The sequence below is a fragment of the Melanerpes formicivorus genome, unplaced genomic scaffold (assembly GCF_026170545.1).
Source record: "Melanerpes formicivorus ecotype bairdi unplaced genomic scaffold, bMelFor1.0.p_v2 SCAF_286, whole genome shotgun sequence".
Taxonomy (NCBI): Eukaryota; Metazoa; Chordata; class Aves; order Piciformes; family Picidae; genus Melanerpes; species Melanerpes formicivorus.
In genome coordinates, this window is record NW_027142638.1 from 60,120 (window position 1) to 81,991 (window position 21,872).

The window sequence follows — 21,872 nt, forward strand, 5'->3', positions numbered from 1 at the left end:
CTTGTGGAGGACACCTGAGAGGGCTCAGAACTTGTGGAGGACACCTGGGAGTGCTCAGAACCTCTTGTGGAGGATGCCTTAGACAGCTCAGAACTCGTGGTGGACACCTGGCAGAGCTCAGAACTTGTGGAGGACACCTGAGACTGCTCAGAACCTCTTGTGGAGGACACCTGAGAGTGCTCAGAACCTCTTGTGGAGGACACCTGAGAGTGCTCAGAACCTCTTGTGGAGGCCACCTGAGAGTGCTCAGAACTTGAGGACACCTTGGAGTGCTCAGAACCTCTTGTGGAGGCCACCTGGGAGAGCTCAGAACCTCTTGTGGAGGCCACCTGGGAGAGCTCAGAACTTGTGGAGGACACCTGGGAGAGCTCAGAACTTGTGGAGGACACCTGAGAGTGCTCAGAACCTCTCGTGGAGGACACCTGAGAGTGCTCAGAACCTCTTGTGGAGGCCACCTGAGAGTGCTCAGAACTTGAGGACACCTTGGAGTGCTCAGAACCTCTTGTGGAGGCCACCTGGGAGAGCTCAGAACTGGTGGAGGACACCTGAGAGAGCTCAGAACTTGTGGAGGACACATGGGAGAGCTCAGAACTTCTGGTGGAGGCCACCTGAGAGAGAGAGCTCAGGACTTGAGGACACCTAAAGTGCTCAGAACCTCTTGTGGAGGCCACCTGGGAGAGCTCAGAACTGGTGGAGGACACCTGAGAGTGCTCAGAACTTGTGGAGGACACATGGGAGAGCTCAAAACTTGTGGAGGCCACCTGAGAGTGCTCAGAACCTCTTGTGGAGGCCACCTGGGAGAGCTCAGAACCGGTTTAGAGGTTTGTGGCCACCAAACATCTGAGAGGGGTTGGGATTTGGGGAGGCAAATAAAGCAGCAGAACCTCCATTGGACTTCCCCTGCCTCCCCCCAGGCTCCAAACTGCCTCCAGAGGACCAAAAGTTCTGTTTGGGTTTTGTCTTCCTCCACCAGAGCGGGGAAAAAGGTTTTGGGGTTGGGGTTGGGGTTGGGGTTTTCTCCCTCCCCCCTCCTCCCCATTTGTGAATTTCTTCAAACCCCACCCAGGGACAACTCAGAGGCCAAAGCTGAGGACTTTCCATGCAGTTTATTGAAGGCACAGTGAAAAGCTGGGAAGTTTGAGCAGCCAATGGGAGAAGCTCTGGACATGGGGAGGGGGTGGAAGAGGTCAACTCAAACAATCAGGGCACCAAGAGCTTGGTGGGGGTGGAAGAAGTCAACTCTAGTAGGGCCCAATAACTTCATGGGGGTGGAAGAGGTCAATCCAAGGCACCAATAACTTCATGGGGGTGGAAGAGGTCAACTCTAGGCACCAATAACTGTGGGGGGTTGGAAGAGGTCAACTCAACCAATTTGGACACCAATAGCTTCATGGGGATGGAAGAGGTCAACTCAAGGCACCAATAGCTTCCTCTAGGCCCCAGTAGCTTCATGGGGGTGGAAGAGGTCAACTCAACAACTCAAGGCACCAATAGCTTCCTCAAGGCCCCAGTAGCTTCATGGGGGTGGAAGAGGCCAACTCAAACAATCAGAGCACCAAGAGCTTGGTGGGGGTGGAAGAGGTCAACTGAAGGCACTAATAATTTCATGGGGTTGGAAGGGGTCAACTCTAGGCCCCAGGAACTTCATGGGGGTGGAAGAGGTCAACTCAACAACTCAAGGCACCAATAGCTTCATGGGGGTGGAAGAGGTCAACTCTAGGCCCCAGTAATTGGGGGGGGGGGGGGAGAGGTCAACTCAAACAATTTGGACACCAATAACTTCATGGGGATGGAAGAGGTCAACTCAAGGCACCAATAGCTTCCTCTAGGCCCCAGTAGCTTCATGGGGGTGGAAGAGGTCAACTCAACAACTCAAGGCACCAATAACTGTGGGGGGTGGAAGAGGTCAACTCAACCAATTTGGACGCCAATAACTTCATGGGGATGGAAGAGGTCAACTCAAGGCACCAATAGCTTCCTCTAGGCCCCAGTAGCTTCATGGGGGTGGAAGAGGTCAACTCAACAACTCAAGACCCCAGTAGCTTCCTCTAGGCCCCAATAGCTTCATGGGGGTAGAAGAGGTCAACTCAACCAATTTGGACACCAATAACTTCATGGGGGTGGAAGAGGTCAACTCAACAACTCAAGGCACCAATAGCTTCCTCTAGGCACCAGTAACTTCATGGGGTTGGAAGAGGTCAACTCTAGGCCCCAATAACTGGGGGGGGGGAAGAGGTTAACTCAACCAATTTGGACACCAATAACTTCATGGGGATTGAAGAGGTCAACTCAAGACACCAATAGCTTCCTCTAGGCCCCAGTAGCTTCATGGGGGTGGAAGAGGTCAACTCAAACAATCAGAGCACCAAGAGCTTGGTGGGGGTGGAAGAGGTCAACTGAAGGCACTAATAACTTCATGGGGTTGGAAGGGGTCAACTCTAGGCCCCAGTAACTTCATGGGGGTGGAAGAGGTCAACTCAACAACTTAAGGCACCAATAGCTTCATGGGGGTGGAAGAGGTCAACTCTAGGCCCCAGTAATTGGGGGGGGGGGGGGGGGGAGAGGTCAACTCAAACAATTTGGACACCAATAACTTCCTGGGGATGGAAGAGGTCAACTCAAGGCACCAATAGCTTCCTCTAGGCCCCAGTAGCTTCATGGGGGTGGAAGAGGTCAACTCAACAACTTAAGGCACCAATAGCTTCATGGGGGTGGAAGAGGTCAACTCTAGGCATCAATAATTGGGGGGGCGGGGGGGGGGGGAGAGGTCAATTCAACCAATTTGGACACCAATAACTTCATGGGGATGGAAGAGGTCAACTCAAGGCACCAATAGCTTCATGGGGGTGGAAGAGGTCAGCTCAAGGCACCAATAGCTTCATGGGGGTGGAAGAGATCAACTCAAGGCGCCAATAACTGTGGGGGGTGGAAGAGGTCAACTCAAGGCACCAATAGCTTCCTCTAGGCCCCAGTAGCTTCATGGGGGTGGAAGAGGTCAACTCAACAACTCAAGGCACTAACAGCTTCATGGGGTTGGAAGAAGTCAACTCAACAACTCAAGGCACCAATAGCTTCCTCAAGGCACCAAGAGCTTCATGGGGGTGGAAGAGGCCAACTCAACAACTCAAGGCACCAATAGTTTCTTCTAGGTCCCAATAGTTTCATGGGGGTGGAAGAGGTCAACTCAAGGCACCAATAACTTCATGGGGTTGGAAGAGGTCAACTCAACAACTCAAGGCACCAATAGCTTCCTCTAGGCCCCAGTAGCTTCATGGGGGTGGAAGAGGTCAACTCAACAACTCAAGGCACCAACAGCTTCATGGGGGTAGAAGAGGTCAACTCAAACAATTTGGACACCAATAACTTCCTGGGGATGGAAGAGGTCAACTCTAGGCCCCAATAGCTTCCTGGGGGTGGAAGAGGTGAACTCAAGGCACCAATCAGTGGGGGGGGGGTTGGAAGAGGTCAACTGAAGGCACCAATAACTTCATGGGGGTGGAAGAGGTCAACTCAAGGCACCAATAACCTCGGGGAGGGGTGGAAGAGGTCAACTCCAACAATCTGGGCACCACTAACTTGGGGATGGGGCTGTGGGGGAGCTCTTCTCCAGCATCAGCAGGCTTCCAACCAGCCACCCCCTACCCTGCAGAAGCAAATCAAGGGTCTAAGGTTGGCATCTGGAAGCCAATCCCAGCCAGAGCCTGTGGCAGGAGGCTTTGGAAGGTGGAATTTGCCTTCTGTGGAACATTTCAGCTCAGGGCTGTTTGGGGGTGCTGGGGTTTGGGTTTGATGGGAAGTTGGAAGTTTAAGCCTCAAACCCCAGGCAATTCCACAGCACAGAGGGGAGCCAAGAAGCTCCTGGGGAAGTCAGCTCCTCCCTCTCTCGTCTGAAATGCTTTGGGAAGAGCTGGAAGGGGAGAAGAAGTTCTGTGGAGGGAAGAAGGTTGGGGGCAAGGAAGCTGCTTGGCCACAGGGGAAAGCCAGAGGGGGAAGGCAGGACACCAAAGCAAAGCCTTCAAGCGGTGAGCCTCTAGACAACAGCGCTGAGCACCTGCTGGGGAAGCTTGGGGGATGCCTCTGGGGGGGCTGGGGACTCTGGCAAGCAGCCCTGGGGGTGGTTTCTAGCCGACGCTTAAGGAAGGTAGGAAAGGGTTTGGGCGACCGAAACGCTGCTGCTAGCGGGCAGGGAGCTGTCCCGCATGGGCTCAGGGGTAGGAGCTGCACCTCGCAGGAGCTGCACCTCGCAGGAGCTGCCCTCCAACCTCTCTGGCTGTGCCACCTCCCCAGCTGGCGGCCCTAGGGGACCACGCAGGGCTCTCTGACCACCCCGAAGCCCCCCGGGACCACGCCGTTGTTGCAGGCCACCACTTCGGGGCCGCTGGCGACCATGACGGGGGAGCCCCCCAGCTGCCTGACCACACAGCCCTGGTTGCCAAAGCTGACCACCCCCCCGGGCTGGCAGGGCCCCAGCCTGGCATTCAAGGGGGGGTTGGCGGCGCTGATGAGGGTGCGGGCCGGGTACCCCCCGCTGCGGGAGCTGAACCCCCCCCCGGCTTTGCAGCTGACCACTCCCGGCTGGCAGTAGACCTCCGGCACACACTGCTTGGCCACCGAGCTGAGGACCCTCTTGGGGTGGATCCCAGCGCTCCTGGAGCTGAATCCTCCGTTCTGGGAGCTGTGGCGTCCGGACCTCCTCCCCAGGGAGCCGTAGCCGCAGGCGGCTCCGCCGGCAGCCAGCAGCCCGCAGTCCTCCGGGATGTTGTAGCCGCTGCTGACCACGGCTGCAAGACAGCCCCGGGAGCGGGGAGTCAGTGTGAGAGGGTCTCTCTCTCAAAGGAAAGTTGTGTCAGGAGTGACAGAAAGACCAAACCTGATTGCCTCTGGCTTTGTCCGGCAGATCTGAGCCCCTGCTCCTCCCAGCCCCTGCCCTGATCCCCTCTGGCTTTGAGATCTGAGCCCCTGCTCCTCCCAGCCCCTGCCCTGATCCCCTCAGGCTTTGAGATCTGAGCCCCTGCTCCTCCCAGCCCCTGCCCTGATCCCCTCTGGCTTAGTCCAGCAGATCTGAGCCCCTGCTCCTCCCAGCTGCTGCCCTGATCCCCTCTGGCTTTGTCCAGCAGATCTGAGCCCCTGCTCCTCCCAGCCCCTGCCCTGATTCCCTCAGGCTTTGAGATCTGGGCCCCTGCTCCTCCCAGCCCCTGCCCTGATTCCCTCTGGCTTTGTCCAGCAGATCTGAGCCCCTGCTCCTCCCAGCCCCTGCCCTGATCCCCTCTGGCTTAGTCCAGCAGATCTGAGCCCCTGCTCCTCCCAGCTCCTGCCCTGATTGCCTCTGGCTTAGTCCAGCAGATCTGAGCCCCTGCTCCTCCCAGCTCCTGCCCTGATCCCCTCTGGCTTAGTCCAGCAGATCTGAGCCCCTGCTCCTCCCAGCCCCTGCCCTGATTGCCTCTGGCTTAGTCCAGCAGATCTGAGCCCCTGCTCCTCCAAGCCCCTGCCCTGATTCCCTCTGGCTTAGTCCAGCAGATCTGAGCCCCTGCTCCTCCCAGCTCCTGCCCCATGTCCCAACACATTCCCTCACCTCTCCTCCCAGTTCCCACACTCAGCTCCCTGGGGCTTGGTTCTTTCCCAGCCTCATTCCCTGCTGGCTTCTCCAGGGCACCTCACTGTTGCCTCCAAGGGTGGAAAGGGATCAGGACTTTGAGCTTCCCTCCCTCCATCCAAAAGCTGAATATTTTGGGGGGGGGGAAGTTAAGAGGTGGTTGAGAATCCTGGGCTTAAACTCTTCTGGGGCTGAAATGGAGGAGGGAGGCAGAGGGAGGTGTGACAGACAGGGGGGGCACTACTCCATGAGAGAGCCTCATGGTTGGAGCCCTTGAGGATACTTACAGACACTCACAGGGTTCCCCACACATATCCTGTTAGGGGAGAGAGGAGAAGCAGCCATCAGGCTCTGAGCCAGCAGCATCCCCAGCTAGCAGCCTGCTGTTCCTCATGACTTGCAGCCATGCATCCACCCCCCCAGAGCCTCCTGTTGGAACCTGCCTGCCTATCCCTAGGGCAGGAACTGTTTTTGCTGGCACAAGGGAAGCTTCTGTGGCCTCCAGCTCTTTCTCCAGCCCCAGTTTCTGTGAGCTTGGGAAGATCCCTGCCCTGCTGGGACCTCACCTCCACTCCTGCCTCCAGCTCTGCTGTCCCCAGCAGCAGGAGGACACAGAGCTGCTGGGGGGAGGCCAGAGGAGGCCACAGAGAGGCTGCCAGGGCTGGAGCAGCTCTGCTGGGAGCACAGGCTGAGGGAGCTGGGGCTGGGCAGCCTGCAGGGCAGAAGGCTCCAGGGGGAGCTCAGAGCTGCCTGAAGGGATCCTGCAGGGAGGCTGCAGAGAGACTTTGGCTGAGGGGGGCTGGAGCCAGCCCCAGGGGGAATGGTTTGGAGCTGAGGCAGAGCAGGGTTGGAGTGGAGCTGAGGGAGAAGTTCTGCAGCAGGAGGCTGCTGAGAGCCTGGCCCAGGCTGCCCAGGGAGGCTGTGGCTGCCTCCTGCCTGGGGGTGCTGAGGGCCAGGCTGGATGAGGCCCTGAGCAGCTGAGCCTGGCTGAGAGGAGTCCCTGGGCAGGGTGGGGAGGTTGGAAGTGGCTGAGCTCTGAGCTCCCTTCCAAGCTGAGCCATGCCAGGAGTCTGTGACCTGTGGCTTCTGTCCCCCTGAGCAGGCTGGATGAGGCCCTGAGCATCCTGGGCTGGCTGAGAGGAGTCCCTGGGCAGGGTGGGGAGGTTGGAAGTGGCTGAGCTCTGAGCTCCCTTCCAGCCTGAGCCATTGTAGGACTCCATGAAGATAGAGCTGCAAAACTCCCTGGGGAGTTGGCATTGCTCTGGTCTCTGCTCTGCAGGAGATAAGGGAGAGGGTCCCTGGCACCCACCTGCTCTCTTCACCCTCCAGCAGGGTCTTGTATGTTGCAATCTCAATGTCCAGGGCCAGTTTGACGTTGAGCAGCTCCTGGTAGTCCCTCAGCATGCAAGCCAGCTCGTCCTTGGCCTTCTGCAGGGCGTTCTGCAGCTCAATGTGCTTCTCCCGGGCATCTTTGAGGGCGCAGTCCCCACGCTGCTCCACGTCACAGATGGAGGTCTGCAGGCAGGAGACCTGGCAGGGAGGGAGGAGACAGTGCAGGAGTGCTCAAGGCTTTGCTTCCTAAGTCCTGACCATTCAGGGCCTGGCTTCATCCTCTCTCCCAGTGGCAAAGAGAGGAGGCAGCCACCGGAGTCCTTCCCTCAGTCAGCCTCTCTCAGCTTCCCAACCCCAGGCCTTAAGTCTGCTGGAGGCCCTCCCCCCGTGGCTGAGCTGCCCTCCATGGCCCTGCCCTGCCTGGAAGCATCACCCCTGGGGCTCTCCTACCTGCTTCTTGGCATTCTCCAGCTCACACTGCAGCTTCTGGATCATGCGAGTCAGCTCCGAGATCTCGCACTTGTTGCTCTGGAGGTCGTCGCAGTACTTCCCCCTCTTGTCCTGCAGCTCCTGGAACTGCAGAACCCCCCCAAGAACAAGACCAAGGTTGGCTTTGCCCTGCAGCCTGCTGGCTTGGCAGCACCACCCAGCTGGCTGCTCACTACCCACCCTGGTTTGGTAGAAAGCATCGACCTCCTCTTTGCTCTTCTGAGCGATCTCCTGGTACCAGCACTCCACGTTCTTGATGATGCTCTCCATGTCCAGGTCCCGGTTGTTGTCCATCTTCACGACGACTGAGGTGTCACACAGCTGCCTGTCCACCTGGGCTCGCTCCTGCAGGGGAGGGGAAGGCTTTAGCCAGCTCTCAGCAGGCCTCAGACTCCACAGTGAAGGAGGAAGGGTCGGGACAGCAACCCCCCACCCCCCACCCCCCCGCTGTCGTTTGCCTTCTACCCATCCAGCCTGCCCCTGGGGGATGAAGGAAGGCAGGAGCCCCATGGCCACACAGCAACCAGATTCCAGGCATGCAGGGGAGCTCAGAAGTCCTCCCACAAGGCCTTGATTGCTGCCTTGTAGGATGCCCAACACTGCAGAGCGCCACTTACAGAGGGAGTCCTGGAAGCAGCTAAGAGCAGTCCCAAGAGTGGCCCTGGCAGCATCCCTGCAGCAAAGCCTTTGCCAGGTGAAGCAGCAAAGAGGAGCAGAAGCCCCTAGCAGCTCCAACCCCTTCCCCCCAGTCCACCTTGCAGCTCAGAGTGGCTGCTTTCATCCTCTTCAGAATCAATCTGTACTCTCTGTTATCAAACACTGGAAGTGAGGAGATCCAGACCTTGCTGGTGGCCTCCCAGGAAGCTGGGGAGGGACTTTGGAGGCTGTCAGGGAGGGATAGGACTGGGGGGGATGGAGCACAACTAGAAGTGGGGAGACTCAGATTGGATGTGAGGAGGAAGTTGTTCCCCAGGAGGGTGCTGAGAGCCTGGCCCAGGCTGCCCAGGGAGGTGCTGGAAGCCTCCTCCTCATGCCTGGAGGTGCTGAGGGTCAGGCTGGAGGTGGCTGTGAGCAACCTGCTGTGGTGGGAGGGCTCCCTGCCCGTGGCAGGGGGGGGTGGCACTGCCTCATCCTTGGGGTCCCTTCCAGCCTTGACCATTCTGTGATCCTATGAATCCTTCACCAGTAGAAGCCAACCACATCCCTCAGCTCAAATCTGTTCCCACTGAGAGCTGCCAGGGTGCCAAGGAGGTGGCTCCTGCAGCAGGGCCCAATCCAAGGCTGCCAAGGTGAGGATGATGCCCTTGGCACCCATGGAATGTGACTGTTTTGCTCCAGGCAGCTCAGGAATTGGTCAGCTAAGGAGTCCTGCACTCTGCAGGCATCCAGCAGCTGCCCTCAGGTGGGGCTGCAACCCCCTCCCACCTCCCCCCACCCCCCCCCCCAGCTCATGGCCCCAGCAAGTCAGGAGATGTCCTTCAGGTTGGCTCAGCAGAAACCCTCCCTGCTGGATGGGTTGCAGCCTGCCAGCTGCTGACCTGCCCTGCTGACCTGCAGCAATCCTGTCCACATCAAGGGCAAGGAGCCTGAGTGACTTAACCCTTGGCACCCTCTCATCTTCAGCTGCTTTGCTGCTGCTAATGACAGGATCCAGCTGGGAGCTTCTTCCTCTCTCATCAGACAGCAGCAAGCTGGAGGAACTGGCTGGGCTCTTCTCTTGGCTCAGGGCAAGAGGTAGGACACAGCCAGCCCAGGCCTGGAGCTGTGTCAAGCAAGGGAGAACCACCCAGCTGCCAGCTCAGTGCTGCTGATGTGATATCAGCCTTGGGCCTCAGGCTGCCAGGTGCTGAGGGCTTGGGGTAAGACACAGACCCATGGAATGGGTTGGGCTGGAAGGGACCTTGAAGGCCTTCCTGTTCCAACAGGGAATCCTAGAATGGGTTGGGTTGGAAAGGATCTTGAAGACCATCTGGTTCCAGCACAGAATCCTAGACTAGGTTGGGTTGGAAAAGACCTTCAAGGCCACCTGGTTCCAACAGAGAACCATAGGAACCTAGAATGGTTGAGGCTGGAAGGGACCTTAAAGCCCAGTCCTGGACTGGTCTGGGTTGGAAGGGACCTTGAAGACCATCTGGTTCCAACACAGAATCCTAGAATGGTTTGGGCTGGAATGGATCTTAAAGGCCACCCAGATCCAACAGGGAGTCCTGGGCTGGTTTGGGTTGGAAGGGACCTTGAAGACCATCTGGTTCCAACAGGGAATCCTGGACAGGTTTGGGTTGGAAGGGACCTTAAAGGCCACCCAGTTCCAACAGGGAATCCTGGACTGGTCTGGGTTGGAAGGGACCTTAAAGGCCATCTGGTTCCAACAGGGAATCCTGGACTGGTTTGGGTTGGAAGGGACCTTAAAGACCATCTGGTTCCAACAGGGAATCCTAGAATGGATTAGGTTGGAAGGGACCTTAAGGACCACCCAGTTCCAATAGGGAATCCTGGACTGGTTTGGGTTGGAAGGGACCTTAAAGGCCACCCAGTTCCAACAGGGAATCCTGGACTGGTCTGGGTTGGAAGGGACCTTAAAGGCCACCCAGTTCCAACAGGGAATCCTGGACTGGTTTGGGTTGGAAGGGACCTTAAAGGCCACCCAGTTCCAACAGGGAATCCTGGACTGGTCTGGGTTGGAAGGGACCTTAAAGGCCACCCAGTTCCAACAGGGAATCCTGGGCTGGTTTGGGTTGGAATGGACCTTGAAGACCATCTGGTTCCAACAGGGAATCTTGGACAGGTCTGGGTTGGAAGGGACCTTAAAGGCCACCCAGTTCCAACAGGGAATCCTGGACAGGTCTGGGTTGGAAGGGACCTTAAAGGCCACCCAGTTCCAACAGGGAATCCTGGACTGGTTTGGGTTGAAAGGGACCTTAAAGGCCACCCAGTTCCAACATGGAATCCTGGACTGGTCTGGGTTGGAAGGGACCTTAAAGGCCATCTGGTTCCAACAGGGAATCCTGGGCTGGTTTGGGTTGGAATGGACCTTGAAGACCATCTGGTTCCAACAGGGAATCTTGAACAGGTCTGGGTTGGAAGGGACCTTAAAGGCCATCTGGTTCCAACAGGGAATCCTGGACTGGTCTGGGTTGGAAGGGACCTTAAAGGCCACCCAGTTCCAACAGGGAATCCTGGACAGGTCTGGGTTGGAAGGGACCTTAAAGGCCACCCAGTTCCAACAGGGAATCCTGGACTGGTCTGGGTTGGAAGGGACCTCCAAAGCTCACCCAGTCCAAGCCCCCTGCAGTCAGCAGAGACATCCTCCACCAGATGAAGCTGCCCAGAGCCCTGCCAAGAGGGCTCTCAAGCTGCTGGAGCAGCCCAGGAGGGACTCACCTCCTCAAACACACATTTCAACAGCTCCAGCTGCCGCCTCAGCAGATCCACCTTCACCTCCAGCTCTTCCTTGTTCAGAAAGATGCAGTCTGCATCCTGCAAGAGAGGAGACAGCCCCAGCCTGGCTGAGAGAAACAACAACTGGTGGAGAAAGACACAGAAGGCAGAGCCAGGAGAGCAGGAACCTGCCTCAACAGGACTGCAGGAGCAGGAAGGTGTGAGAGGATGAGTCAGGATGCTCTGCTGGCTCCTGAAGGGAAACAAAACCCTTCCAACATGACTGGCAGGAATTCATTTGGCTTTATTTGTTCCTCAGGACCAAAGCTACCAGCTCAGGGTTGAGCCTAATGAGGCTTTCAACATCATTTGAGTTCTCTCTTGTGTTGCTCCAGGTGGTGGTTGCTGTTTGTTTTAATATTGTTCAAATGGTTTCTGCTTTTCTGATGTCCAAGAATAAAGGATGTGAGGAGGCAGCTGGGAAGCAGCCAACATCTTAGACAGCAGCTGTCCCAGAGTGACCTCTCCCACTCCTGTCCTCCCACTGGAACAGGACAAGAGGCAACAGGCACAGCCTTGGCCACCACAAGTTCCATCCAAAGAGGAGGAGGAAAGTCCCTCCTGTGAAGGTGGTGGAGCCTTGGAGCAGGCTGCCCAGGGAGCACAAGGTCTGAGGAGGGATGGGGAGAGCACAGGGTCTGGGGAAGGATGAGGAGAGCTCAAGGGCTGGGGAGGGATGAGGAGAGCACAAGGTCTGAGGAGGGATGAGGAGAGCACAAGGTCTGAGGAGGGATGAGGAGAGCACAAGGGCTGAGGAGGGATGAGGAGAGCACAAGGTCTGGGGAGGGATGAGGAGAGCACAAGGGCTGAGGAGAGCACAAGGTCTGGGGAGGGATGAGGAGAGCACAAGGGCTGAGGAGAGCACAAGGGCTGAGGAGGGATGAGGAGAGCACAAGGGCTGAGGAGGGATGAGGAGAGCACAAGGGCTGAGGAGGGATGAGGAGAGCACAAGGTCTGAGGAGGGGAGAGGAGAGCACAAGGACTGAGGAGGGATGAGGAGAGCACAAGGTCTGGGGAGGGATGAGGACAGCTCAAGGGCTGAGGAGGGGCAGGGAGAGCTCAAGGGCTGAGGAGCAGCAGCAGGCACCCAGACACCAACCATTAGCAGCAAATAACAGCCTTGGCCACCACAAGTTCCATCCAAACAGGAGGAGGAACTTCCCTCCTGTGAGGGTGGTGGAGCCTTGGAGCAGGCTGCCCAGGGAGCACAAGGTCTGAGGAGGGATGGGGAGAGCACAGGGTCTGGGGAGCAATGGGGAGAGCACAAGGTCTAGGGAAGGATGAGGAGAGCACAAGGGCTGAGGAGGGATGAGGAGAGCACAAGGGCTGAGGAGGGATGAGGAGAGCACAAGGGCTGAGGAGGGATGAGGAGAGCACAAGGGCTGGGGAGGGCTGAGGAGAGCACAAGGGCTGAGGAGGGATGAGGAGAGCACAAGGGCTGAGGAGGGATGAGGAGAGCACAAGGGATGAGGAGAGCACAAGGGCTGAGGAGGGATGAGGAGAGCACAAGGTCTGGGGAGGGATGAGGAGAGCACAAGGGATGAGGAGAGCACAAGGGCTGGGGAGGGATGAGGAGAGCACAAGGGCTGAGGAGGGATGAGGAGAGCACAAGGTCTGGGGAGGGATGAGGAGAGCACAAGGGATGAGGAGAGCACAAGGGCTGGGGAGGGATGAGGAGAGCACAAGGGATGAGGAGGGATGAGGAGAGCACAAGGGCTGAGGAGGGATGAGGAGAGTACAAGGGCTGGGGAGGGATGAGGAGAGCACAAGGGCTGAGGAGAGCACAAGGGCTGAGGAGGGATGAGGAGAGCACAAGGGCTGAGGAGGGGAGAGGAGAAAAAGTCTGAGGTGGGATGTGGAGAGCACAAGGTCTGAGGAGGGGCAAGGAGACCACAAGGGATGAGGAGAGCACAAGGGCTGAGGAGCAGCAGCAGGCACCCAGACACCAACCATTAGCAGCAAATAACAACCTTGGCCACCACGAGTTCCATCCAAACAGGAGGAGGAACTTCCCTCCTGTGAGGGTGGTGGAGCCTTGGAGCAGGCTGCCCAGGGAGCACAAGGTCTGGGGAGGGATGGGGAGAGCACAAGGTCTGGGGAAGGATGAGGAGAGTACAAGGGCTGAGGAGGGATGAGGAGACCACAAGGGCTGAGGAGGGATGAGGAGAGCACAAGGGCTGAGGAGGGATGAGGAGACCACAAGGGCTGAGGAGGGATGAAGAGAGCTCAAGGGCTGGGGAGGGGAGAGGAGAAAAAGTCTGAGGTGGGATGTGGAGAGCACAAGGTCTGAGGAGGGGCAAGGAGACCACAAGGGCTGAGGAGAGCACAAGGGCTGAGGAGAGCACAAGGGCTGAGGAGCAGCAGCAGGCACCCAGACACCAACCATTAGCAGCAAATAACAGCCTTGGCCACCACGAGTTCCATCCAGACAGGAGGAGGAACTTCCCTCCTGTGAGGGTGGTGGAGCCTTGGAGCAGGCTGCCCAGGGAGCACAAGGTCTGAGGAGGGATGGGGAGAGCACAAGGGCTGAGGAGGGATGAGGAGAGCTCAAGGGCTGAGGAGGGATGAGGAGAGCTCAAGGGCTGAGGAGAGCACAAGGGCTGAGGAGGGGCAAGGAGAGCACAAGGTGTGAGGAGGGATGAGGAGAGCTCAAGGTGTGAGGAGGGATGAGGAGAGCTCAAGGGCTGAGGAGGGATGAGGAGAGCACAAGGGCTGAGGAGAGCACAAGGGCTGAGGAGCAGCAGCAGGCACCCAGACACCAACCATTAGCAGCAAATAACAACCTTGGCCACCACAAGTTCCATCCAGACAGGAGGAGGAACTTCCCTCCTGTGAGGGTGGTGGAGCCTTGGAGCAGGCTGCCCAGGGAGCACAGGGTCTGAGGAGAGATGGGGAGAGCACAAGGTCTGAGGAGGGATGAGGAGAGCACAAGGGCTGGGGAGGGATGAGGAGAGCACAAGGGCTGGGGAGGGGCAAGGAGAGCTCAAGGGCTGGGGAGGGGAGAGGAGAGCACAAGGGCTGGGGAGGGGAGAGGAGAGCACAAGGGCTGGGGAGGGGAGAGGAGAGCACAAGGGCTGGGGAGGGGCAAGGAGAAACCTCTGCTGGCTTCCATGGTTGGCTCTGCTGGGAGCTCACAGGATCAGAGGATCACAGGCTCAGAGGATGTTTGGGGTTGGAAGGGACCACTGAAGGTCATCCAGTCCAACCCCCTGCCAGGGCAGGAGCACAGAATCCATCACAGGTCTCCCAGGAACACATCCAGACAGAGCTGGGAGGCCTCCAGGGAAGGAGGCTCCACAACCTCTCTGGGCAGCCTGCTCCAGGGCTCTGGGAGCCTCCCAGTGCAGAAGTTCCTCCTGGTGCTGAGGTGGAACCTCCTGGGCTGCAGTTTCCATCCACTGCCCCTTGGCCTGTCCCAGGGTGCAGCTGAGCAGAGCCTGGCCCTGTCCCCTCCCTCCTGCCCCCCAGCCCTTAGCTATTGATAGGCATTGATCAGATCCCTCTCAGCCTTCTCCAGGGCTCTCAGCCAGGCAGTGCTCCAGGTCACTCCAGCATCTTGGCAGCCCTCTGCTGGGCATTCTCAGCAGATCCCTGTCCCTCCTGAGCTGGGGAGCCCCAAACTCCTCACCTTTTTGAGTGCCACAAACTCATTCTCCACCGTGGTGCGCCTGTTGATTTCCTCCTCGTATCTGTGGGACAAGGAGAGCACAAGGGCTGAGGAGGGATGAGGAGAGCACAAGGGATGAGGAGGGGCAAGGAGAGCACAAGGGCTGAGGAAGGATGAGGAGAGCTCAGGGTCTGAAGAGAGCACAAGGGCTGAGGAGGGATGAGGAGAGCACAAGGGCTGAGGAGGGGCAAGGAGAGCACAAGGGCTGGGGAGGGATGAGGAGAGCACAAGGGCTGAGGAGGGGCAAGGAGAGCTCAAGGGCTGAGGAGGGATGAGGAGAGCACAAGGGCTGAGGAGGGGCAAGGAGAGTACAAGGGCTGAGGAGGAATGAGAAGAGCACAAGGGCTGAGGAGGGGCAAGGAGAACACAAGGGCTGAGGAGGGGCAAGGAGAGCACAAGGGCTGAGGAGGGGAGAGGAGAGCACAAGGGCTGAGGAGAGCACAAGGGCTGAGGAGGGACAAGGAGAGCACAAGGGCTGAGGAGGGGAGAGGAGAGCACAAGGGCTGAGGAGGGCTGAGGAGAGCACAAGGGCTGAGGAGAGCACAAGGGCTGAGGAGGGCTGAGGAGAGCACAAGGGCTGAGGAGGGGAGAGGAGAGCACAAGGGCTGAGGAGGGCTGAGGAGAGCACAAGGGCTGAGGAGAGCACAAGGGCTGAGGAGGGATGAGGAGAGCACAAGGGCTGAGGAGGGGCAAGGAGAGCACAAGGGCTGAGGAAGGACGAGGAGAGCTCAAGGGCTGAGGAGGGACAAGGAGAGCACAAGGGCTGGGGAGGGACAAGGAGAGCACAAGGGCTGAGGAGGGATGAGGAGAGCACAAGGACTGAGGAGAGCACAAGGGCTGAGGAGAGCACAAGGGCTGAGGAGGGATGAGGAGAGCACAAGGGCTGAGGAAGGACGAGGAGAGCTCAAGGGCTGAGGAGGGACAAGGAGAGCACAAGGGCTGGGGAGGGACAAGGAGAGCACAAGGGCTGAGGAGGGATGAGGAGAGCACAAGGGCTGAGGAGGGGCAAGGAGAGCACAAGGGCTGAAGAGAGCACAAGGGCTGAGGAGAGCACAAGGGCTGAGGAGGGCTGAGGAGAGCACAAGGGCTGGGGAGGGCTGAGGAGAGCACAAGGTCTGGGGAGGGATGAGGAGAGCACAAGGTCTGGGGAGGGATGAGGAGAGCACAAGGTCTGGGGAGCACACAAGGTCTGGGGAGCAGCAGCAGGCACCCAGACACCAACCAACAGCAGCAAACAGCAACCTTGGCTGGCTCCCAGGCCGCCACCAGAGCCCCTGGGGAGCAGACTTCAGAGCACCCCAGATCTGAAGCCTCTTCATTACCAATGCAAAAGGCATCGCGAAGGCAGACAGAGGAGTGGGGCAGCCCCGAAGGGGCCAGGAGGCCTTGTCTGAGCCCAACCAGAGCAGCAGGGCGATGCCAAGCAGCTGGAGGGGACCTGAGGGTCCTTACTTGCACTTGAACTCCTCCACCAGCTGGCTGGTGGCGCACTCCTCGCTGCCCAGCTTCTGCTTCTCGCAGAGCAGGCAGTCCAGGCGCTTCCGCAGGTCGCAGATGTAGTTCTCGAAGTAGAGCTCCAGGTTCTTGCCTTTCTTGGGCAGGACATACTGCTGCAGCAGGCCCCACTTGGTCTCCAGCACCTTGTTCTGCTGCTCCAGGAAGCGAACCTGCAGGCCAGACAGGGGCAGCTCCTCAGATCAGCCGAGAAGGGCAAGGGCTGAGCAGCCGCAGAGGGAAGGCTCCTCCAGATGGGACCTCTGAGGTAGCTTGGGGTGAGGTGGAGTCCCCAGAGGGTGGAACCTGTCTGGCTCTGGGGTAATTTCTACCAAGGGATCCTGAAGTGGCATCTCAGAATCACTCAGGTTGGAAGGGAGCCTTAAGATCATCAGGTCTAACCTGAAGGGACAGCTCAGAGTCACTCAGGTTGGAAAAGGCTCTTGAGATCTCCAGGTCCAACCTGAAGAGACAGCTCAGAGACACTCAGGTTGGAAGGGAGCCTTAAGATCATCAGGTCCAAACTGAAGGGACAGCTCAGAGACACTCAGGTTGGAAGGGAGCCTTAAGATCTCCAGGTCCAAACTGAAGGGACAGCTCAGAGACACTCAGGTTGGAAGAGAGCCTTGAGATCTCCAGGTCCAACCTGAAGGGACAGCTCAAAGACACTCAGGTTGGAAGGGAGCCTTGAGCTTATCAGGTCCAACCTGAAAGGACAGCTCAGAACCATTCAGGTTGGAAGAGAGCCTTGAGATCTCCAGGTCCAACCTGAAGGGACAGCTCAGAATCACTCAGGTTGGAAGAGAGCCTTAAGATCATCAGGTCCAACCTGAAGGGACAGCTCAGAGACACTCAGATTGGAAGAGAGCCTTGAGATCTCCAGGTCCAACCTGAAGGGACAGCTCAGAACCATTCAGGTTGGAAGAAAGCCTTGAGATCTCCAGGTCCAACCTGAAGGGACAGCTCAGAGACACTCAGGTTGGAAGAGAGCCTTGAGATCTCCAGGTCCAACCTGAAAGGACAGCTCAGAACCATTCAGGTTGGAAGAGAGCCTTGAGATCTCCAGGTCCAACCTGAAGGGACAGCTCAGAGACACTCAGGTTGGAAGAGAGCCTTGAGCTCACCAGGTCCAACCTGAAAGGACAGCTCAGAACCATTCAGGTTGGAAGAGAGCCTTGAGATCTCCAGGTCCAACCTGAAAGGACAGCTCAGAGACACTCAGGTTGGAAGAGAGCCTTGAGCTCATCAGGTCCAACCTGAAAGGACAGCTCAGAACCATTCAGGTTGGAAGAGAGCCTTGAGATCTCCAGGTCCAACCTGAAGGGACAGCTCAAAATCACTCAGGTTGGAAGAGAGCCTTGAGATCTCCAGGTCCAACCTGAAGGGACAGCTCAGAGTCACTCAGGTTGGAAGAGAGCCTTGAGATCTCCAGGTCCAACCTGAAGGGACAGCTCAGAGTCACTCAGGTTGGAAGAGAGCCTTGAGCTCACCAGGTCCTACCTGAAGGGACAGCTCAGAACCATTTAGGTTGGAGAAGACCTTTAAGACCCCCAGGTCCAACCTGAAGGGACAGCTCAGAACCATTCAGGTCGGAAGAGAGCCTTGAGATCTCCAGGCCCAACCTGAAGGGTCAGCTCAGAACCATTTAGGTTGGAGAAGACCCTTAAGACCCCCAGGTCCAACCTGAAGGGACAGCTCAGACTTGGAATCTCAGAGTCATTTGGCTTGAAAAAGATCTTTCAGATGATCAAGTCCAGGAGCTACCAAGTCCAACCAGGAGCTACCAAGTCCAACCAGGAGCTACCAAGTCCAACCAGGAGCTACCAAGTCCAACCAGGAGCTACCAAGCCCAGGAGCTACCAAGTCCAACCAGGAGCTACCAAGCCCAGGAGCTACCAAGCCCAACCAGGAGCTACCAAGCCCAGGAGCTCCAAGCCCAACCAGGAGCTAACTCTGCCCAGTCTGGTGCCAAATGAGGTATCTAACACTGAGGTGCCTGGATCAAGGTTAACCTCCCTAGCCCCTAGGAATGGTTTGGGGATGATTTAAAGAGGGAAAGAGGATCCAACCTGGGGCCCAAAGATGAGGCCATCAGGGCTGGGACTTCCAGCTGAGCTAGACCAAGGTTGCAGTGAGAAGTGGAGCATGGAGAGGAGACAACCTTGGCCATCACACAGACACCAGCAAACAGCAGGCCCAGTGTGTGGTCTCCCTCTGACCCAACACAACTCTGTGGGCAGCTGGACCCTTGGCTGGACAAGGAGCACAAACCCCATGAGGGGAGGCTGAGGGAGCTGGGGCTGCTTGGCCTGGAGAAGAGGAGGCTCAGGGGAGACCTTCTTGCTCTCTACAGCTCCCTCAAGGGAGGCTGTAGCCAGGTGGGGGTTGGGCTCTTCTCCCAGGCAACCAGCACCAGAACAAGAGGACACAGTCTCAAGCTGTGCCAGGGGAGGTTCAGGCTGGGTGTTAGGAAGAAATTCTTCCCAGAGGGAGAGACTGGCCCTGGGGATGTGCTGCCCAGGGAGGTGGTGGAGTCCCCAGCCCTGGAGGTGTTTAGGAAGAGCCTGGATGAGGCCCTTGGTGCCAGGGTTGAGTTGATTGGATGGGGCTGGGTGAGAGGTTGGACCTGATGACCACCTTGGTCCATTCCATTCCATTCCATTCCATTCCATTCCATTCCATTCAATTCCATTCCATTCAATTCCATTCCATTCCATTCTACTCTACTCTACTCTATTCTATTCTATTCCATTCCATTCCATTCCATTCTATTCTACTTTATTCTATTCTATTCTATTCTATTCTATTCTATTCTATTCTATTCTATTCTATTCTATTCTATTCCACTCCACTCCACTCCACTCCATTCTATTCTATTCTATTCTATTCTATTCTATTCTATTCTATTCTATTCTATTCCATTCCATTCCATTCCATTCCATTCCATTCTATTCCATTCCATTCTATTCTACTCTATTCCATTCTATTCTATTCTATTCTATTCTATTCTATTCTATTCCATTCCACTCCACTCCACTCCACTCCACTCCATTCTATTCTATTCTATTCTATTCTATTCTATTCTATTCTATTCTATTCTATTCTATTCTATTCCAGCCCCAGCCCCAGCCCTTCCTGTGGCTCTTGGAGGGGCTGGGCTGTGCCTGTGCTCCCGCAGGCTGCGCTCCCGCGGGCTGCGCTCACCTTGTCGATGAAGCAGGCGAACTGGGTGTTGAGGCTCTTGATCTGCTCCTTCTCCTGGCAGCGTATCTCATGCTCCAGGGGGTCGACCCCCACGCAGAGCGGCTTCAGCAGCCGCTCGTCGATGCAGATCCCTTGGATGCCCTCAGCCTTGCGCTCGGGGTAGCCTCTGACGATGCTGTAGCCCCGGGGGCCGCAGAGCCCGACCCTGCCGCCGGCGCCGCCGCCGCCGTAGCCGGCGCCCGCCAAGCCGAACTCCCCGAAGCAGGCAGCCCCGCAGCCCCCGTTCACGTAGGAGATCCTCCTGCTCGCCCCCAGGTTGCAGACGCTCCTGCTGCTGTAGGCGCCGGCTCCGCAGCGGGCAGGCTGGCAGGCGGAGGCGGCGTAGCTGCGGCCGCAGACCTCCGAAGCCGAGCTGAAAGCTCTGCGCCCCAGCACGGAGCGCACCGTCGGCGCCTGTCTGCTCATGGCTGGGAGGAGAGGAGAGGTCTCGGAGTGCGGTGGTGGTGGTGCAGGGGGGTGGGGGGGGCCGCAGCTCTTCCGCAGGGAGAGGGACAGAGATTCCCGCTGAAGTGACAGAGGGCTGCTGGGGGCCTTTATATACCTCTAGGAAGCTGGCCTCGATTAGGCTGGGGACGTTAATTGGCAGCGCTGGAGGCTTTGGTTTGCCTGGCAGCGCTAAATGCTCCTCGGGATGCAAAGCAGCTCCAGCAAACCCTAACTACTGAGGACATGAAAAGGGATCTGAAAAGTGCTCTGTTTGCAAGTTGGCTCAGCACAGATTAGGGTTTGAAGTGCTGCCCCTAATTACAGCTTAGGCAACGTTGTTGTGTTGGGTTGCGTTGGGTGTTTTTTCCACCCCCCCCACCCACCCTCCCCTCTCTTCCTTTCTGAAGGGAAAACTCTTTGTGATCTGCTTGGGGCTGGCTGCCTCGTGGGCTGCTGGCAGCTTCTGCAGGCTCCCCGGAGGTGGCTTGGCAGGGGTGGGGGTGAGGAGAAAGGGGGCAGGAGGGAAGGAAAAGAAGAGAGAGGGAAGAGGGGGAGAATGGAGCGGAGGTTGTGTCGGCGAGGGGAGGGTGGAGGGAGGTGGAGGGAGGCAGGGAGGAGGGGAGGGATGGATGGGTGGAGGGAGGGAGGGAGGGATGGAGGGAGGGATGGATGGATGGATGGATGGATGGATGGATGGATGGATGGATGGAGAGAGGGATGGATGGATGGATGGATGGATGGAGAGAGAGAGGGATGGATGGGTGGATGGATGGATGGAGAGAGAGAGGGATAGATGGAGAGAGGGATGGATGGATGGAGAGAGGGATGGATGGATGGATGGATGGATGGATGGATGGATGGATACATGGATGAAGGGAGGGATGGATGGATGGATGGAGGGAGGGAGGGAGGGATGGAGGGATGGATGAAGGGATGGATGGATGGATGGATGGAGGGAGGGATGGAGGGATGGAGGGATGGATGGATGGATATATGGATGAAGGGAGGGATGGATGGATGGAGGGAGGGAGGGAGGGATGGAGGGATGGATGAAGGGATGGATGGATGGATGGATGGATAGAGGGAGGGAGAGAGGGATGGATGGATGGATGGATGGATGGAGAGAGAGAGGGATGGATGGGTGGATGGATGGATGGAGAGAGAGAGGGATAGATGGAGAGAGGGATGGATGGATGGAGAGAGGGATGGATGGATGGATGGATGGATGGATGGATGGATGGATGGATGGAGAGAGAGAGGGATGGATGGATGGAGAGAGAGAGGGATAGATGGAGAGAGGGATGGATGGATGGAGAGAGGGATGGATGGATGGATGGATGGATGGATGGATGGATGGATGGATGGAGAGAGAGAGGGATAGATGGAGAGAGGGATGGATGGATGCGTGGATGCATGGATGGATACATGGATGAAGGGAGGGATGGATGGATGGATGGAGGGAGGGATGGAGGGATGGATGAAGGGATGGATGGATGGATGGATGGAGGGAGGGATGGAGGGATGGAGGGATGGATGGATGGATACATGGATGAAGGGAGGGATGGATGGATGGAGGGAGGGAGGGAGGGAGGGATGGAGGGATGGATGAAGGGATGGATGGATGGATGGATAGAGGGAGGGAGGGAGGGAGGGATGGAGGGATGGATGAAGGGATGGATGGATGGATGGATGGAGGGAGGGAGGGAGGGATGGATGAAGGGATGGATGGATGGATGGATGGAGGGAGGGAGGGAGGGAGGGAGGGAGGGAGGGAGGGAGGGATGGATGGAGGGATGGATGCATGGATGAAGGGAGGGAGGGAGGGATGGATGGATGGAGGGATGGATGGATGGAGAGAGAGAGAGGGAGGGATGGAGGGATGCATGGATGCTTTCATGGCCATGCTGCTGTTAATGGCTGCTGGTTGGACTCCATGTTCTCAGAAGGCTTTTCCAACCCAGACAGCTCTCTGATTTTCACTTGAGCCATGCTGCAAGTTCCCTTGCCCCTTCCCTGGAGGTGCTCAGGGCCAGGCTGGATGAGGCCCTGAGCAACCTGGGCTGGTGGGAGGTGTCCCTGGGCATGGCAGGGGGGTTGGAACTGGATGCCCTCTAAGATCCCTTCCGACCCAAACCATCCCAGCAAGGCCTTGACCTGCAGCCCGTTTGG

The 21,872-nt window shown here is 57.6% G+C and overlaps 1 protein-coding gene across 1 annotated transcript; it reads right to left on the minus strand.

The window, feature by feature from the left end:
- Positions 1-1,087: 1,087 nt before the first annotated feature.
- On the minus strand, positions 1,088-19,744 carry LOC137458824 (keratin, type II cytoskeletal 4-like). Its single transcript, XM_068170113.1, has 9 exons — positions 19,218-19,744; positions 15,972-16,186; positions 14,481-14,541; positions 10,796-10,891; positions 7,595-7,759; positions 7,376-7,501; positions 6,903-7,123; positions 5,881-5,909; positions 1,088-4,781 (listed from the first exon to the last, which is right to left on the minus strand). The coding sequence occupies exons 1-9, from the start codon at positions 19,680-19,682 to the stop codon at positions 4,297-4,299; spliced, it is 1,863 nt and encodes a 620-aa protein (XP_068026214.1). The 5' UTR covers positions 19,683-19,744; the 3' UTR covers positions 1,088-4,296.
- Positions 19,745-21,872: the final 2,128 nt, after the last annotated feature.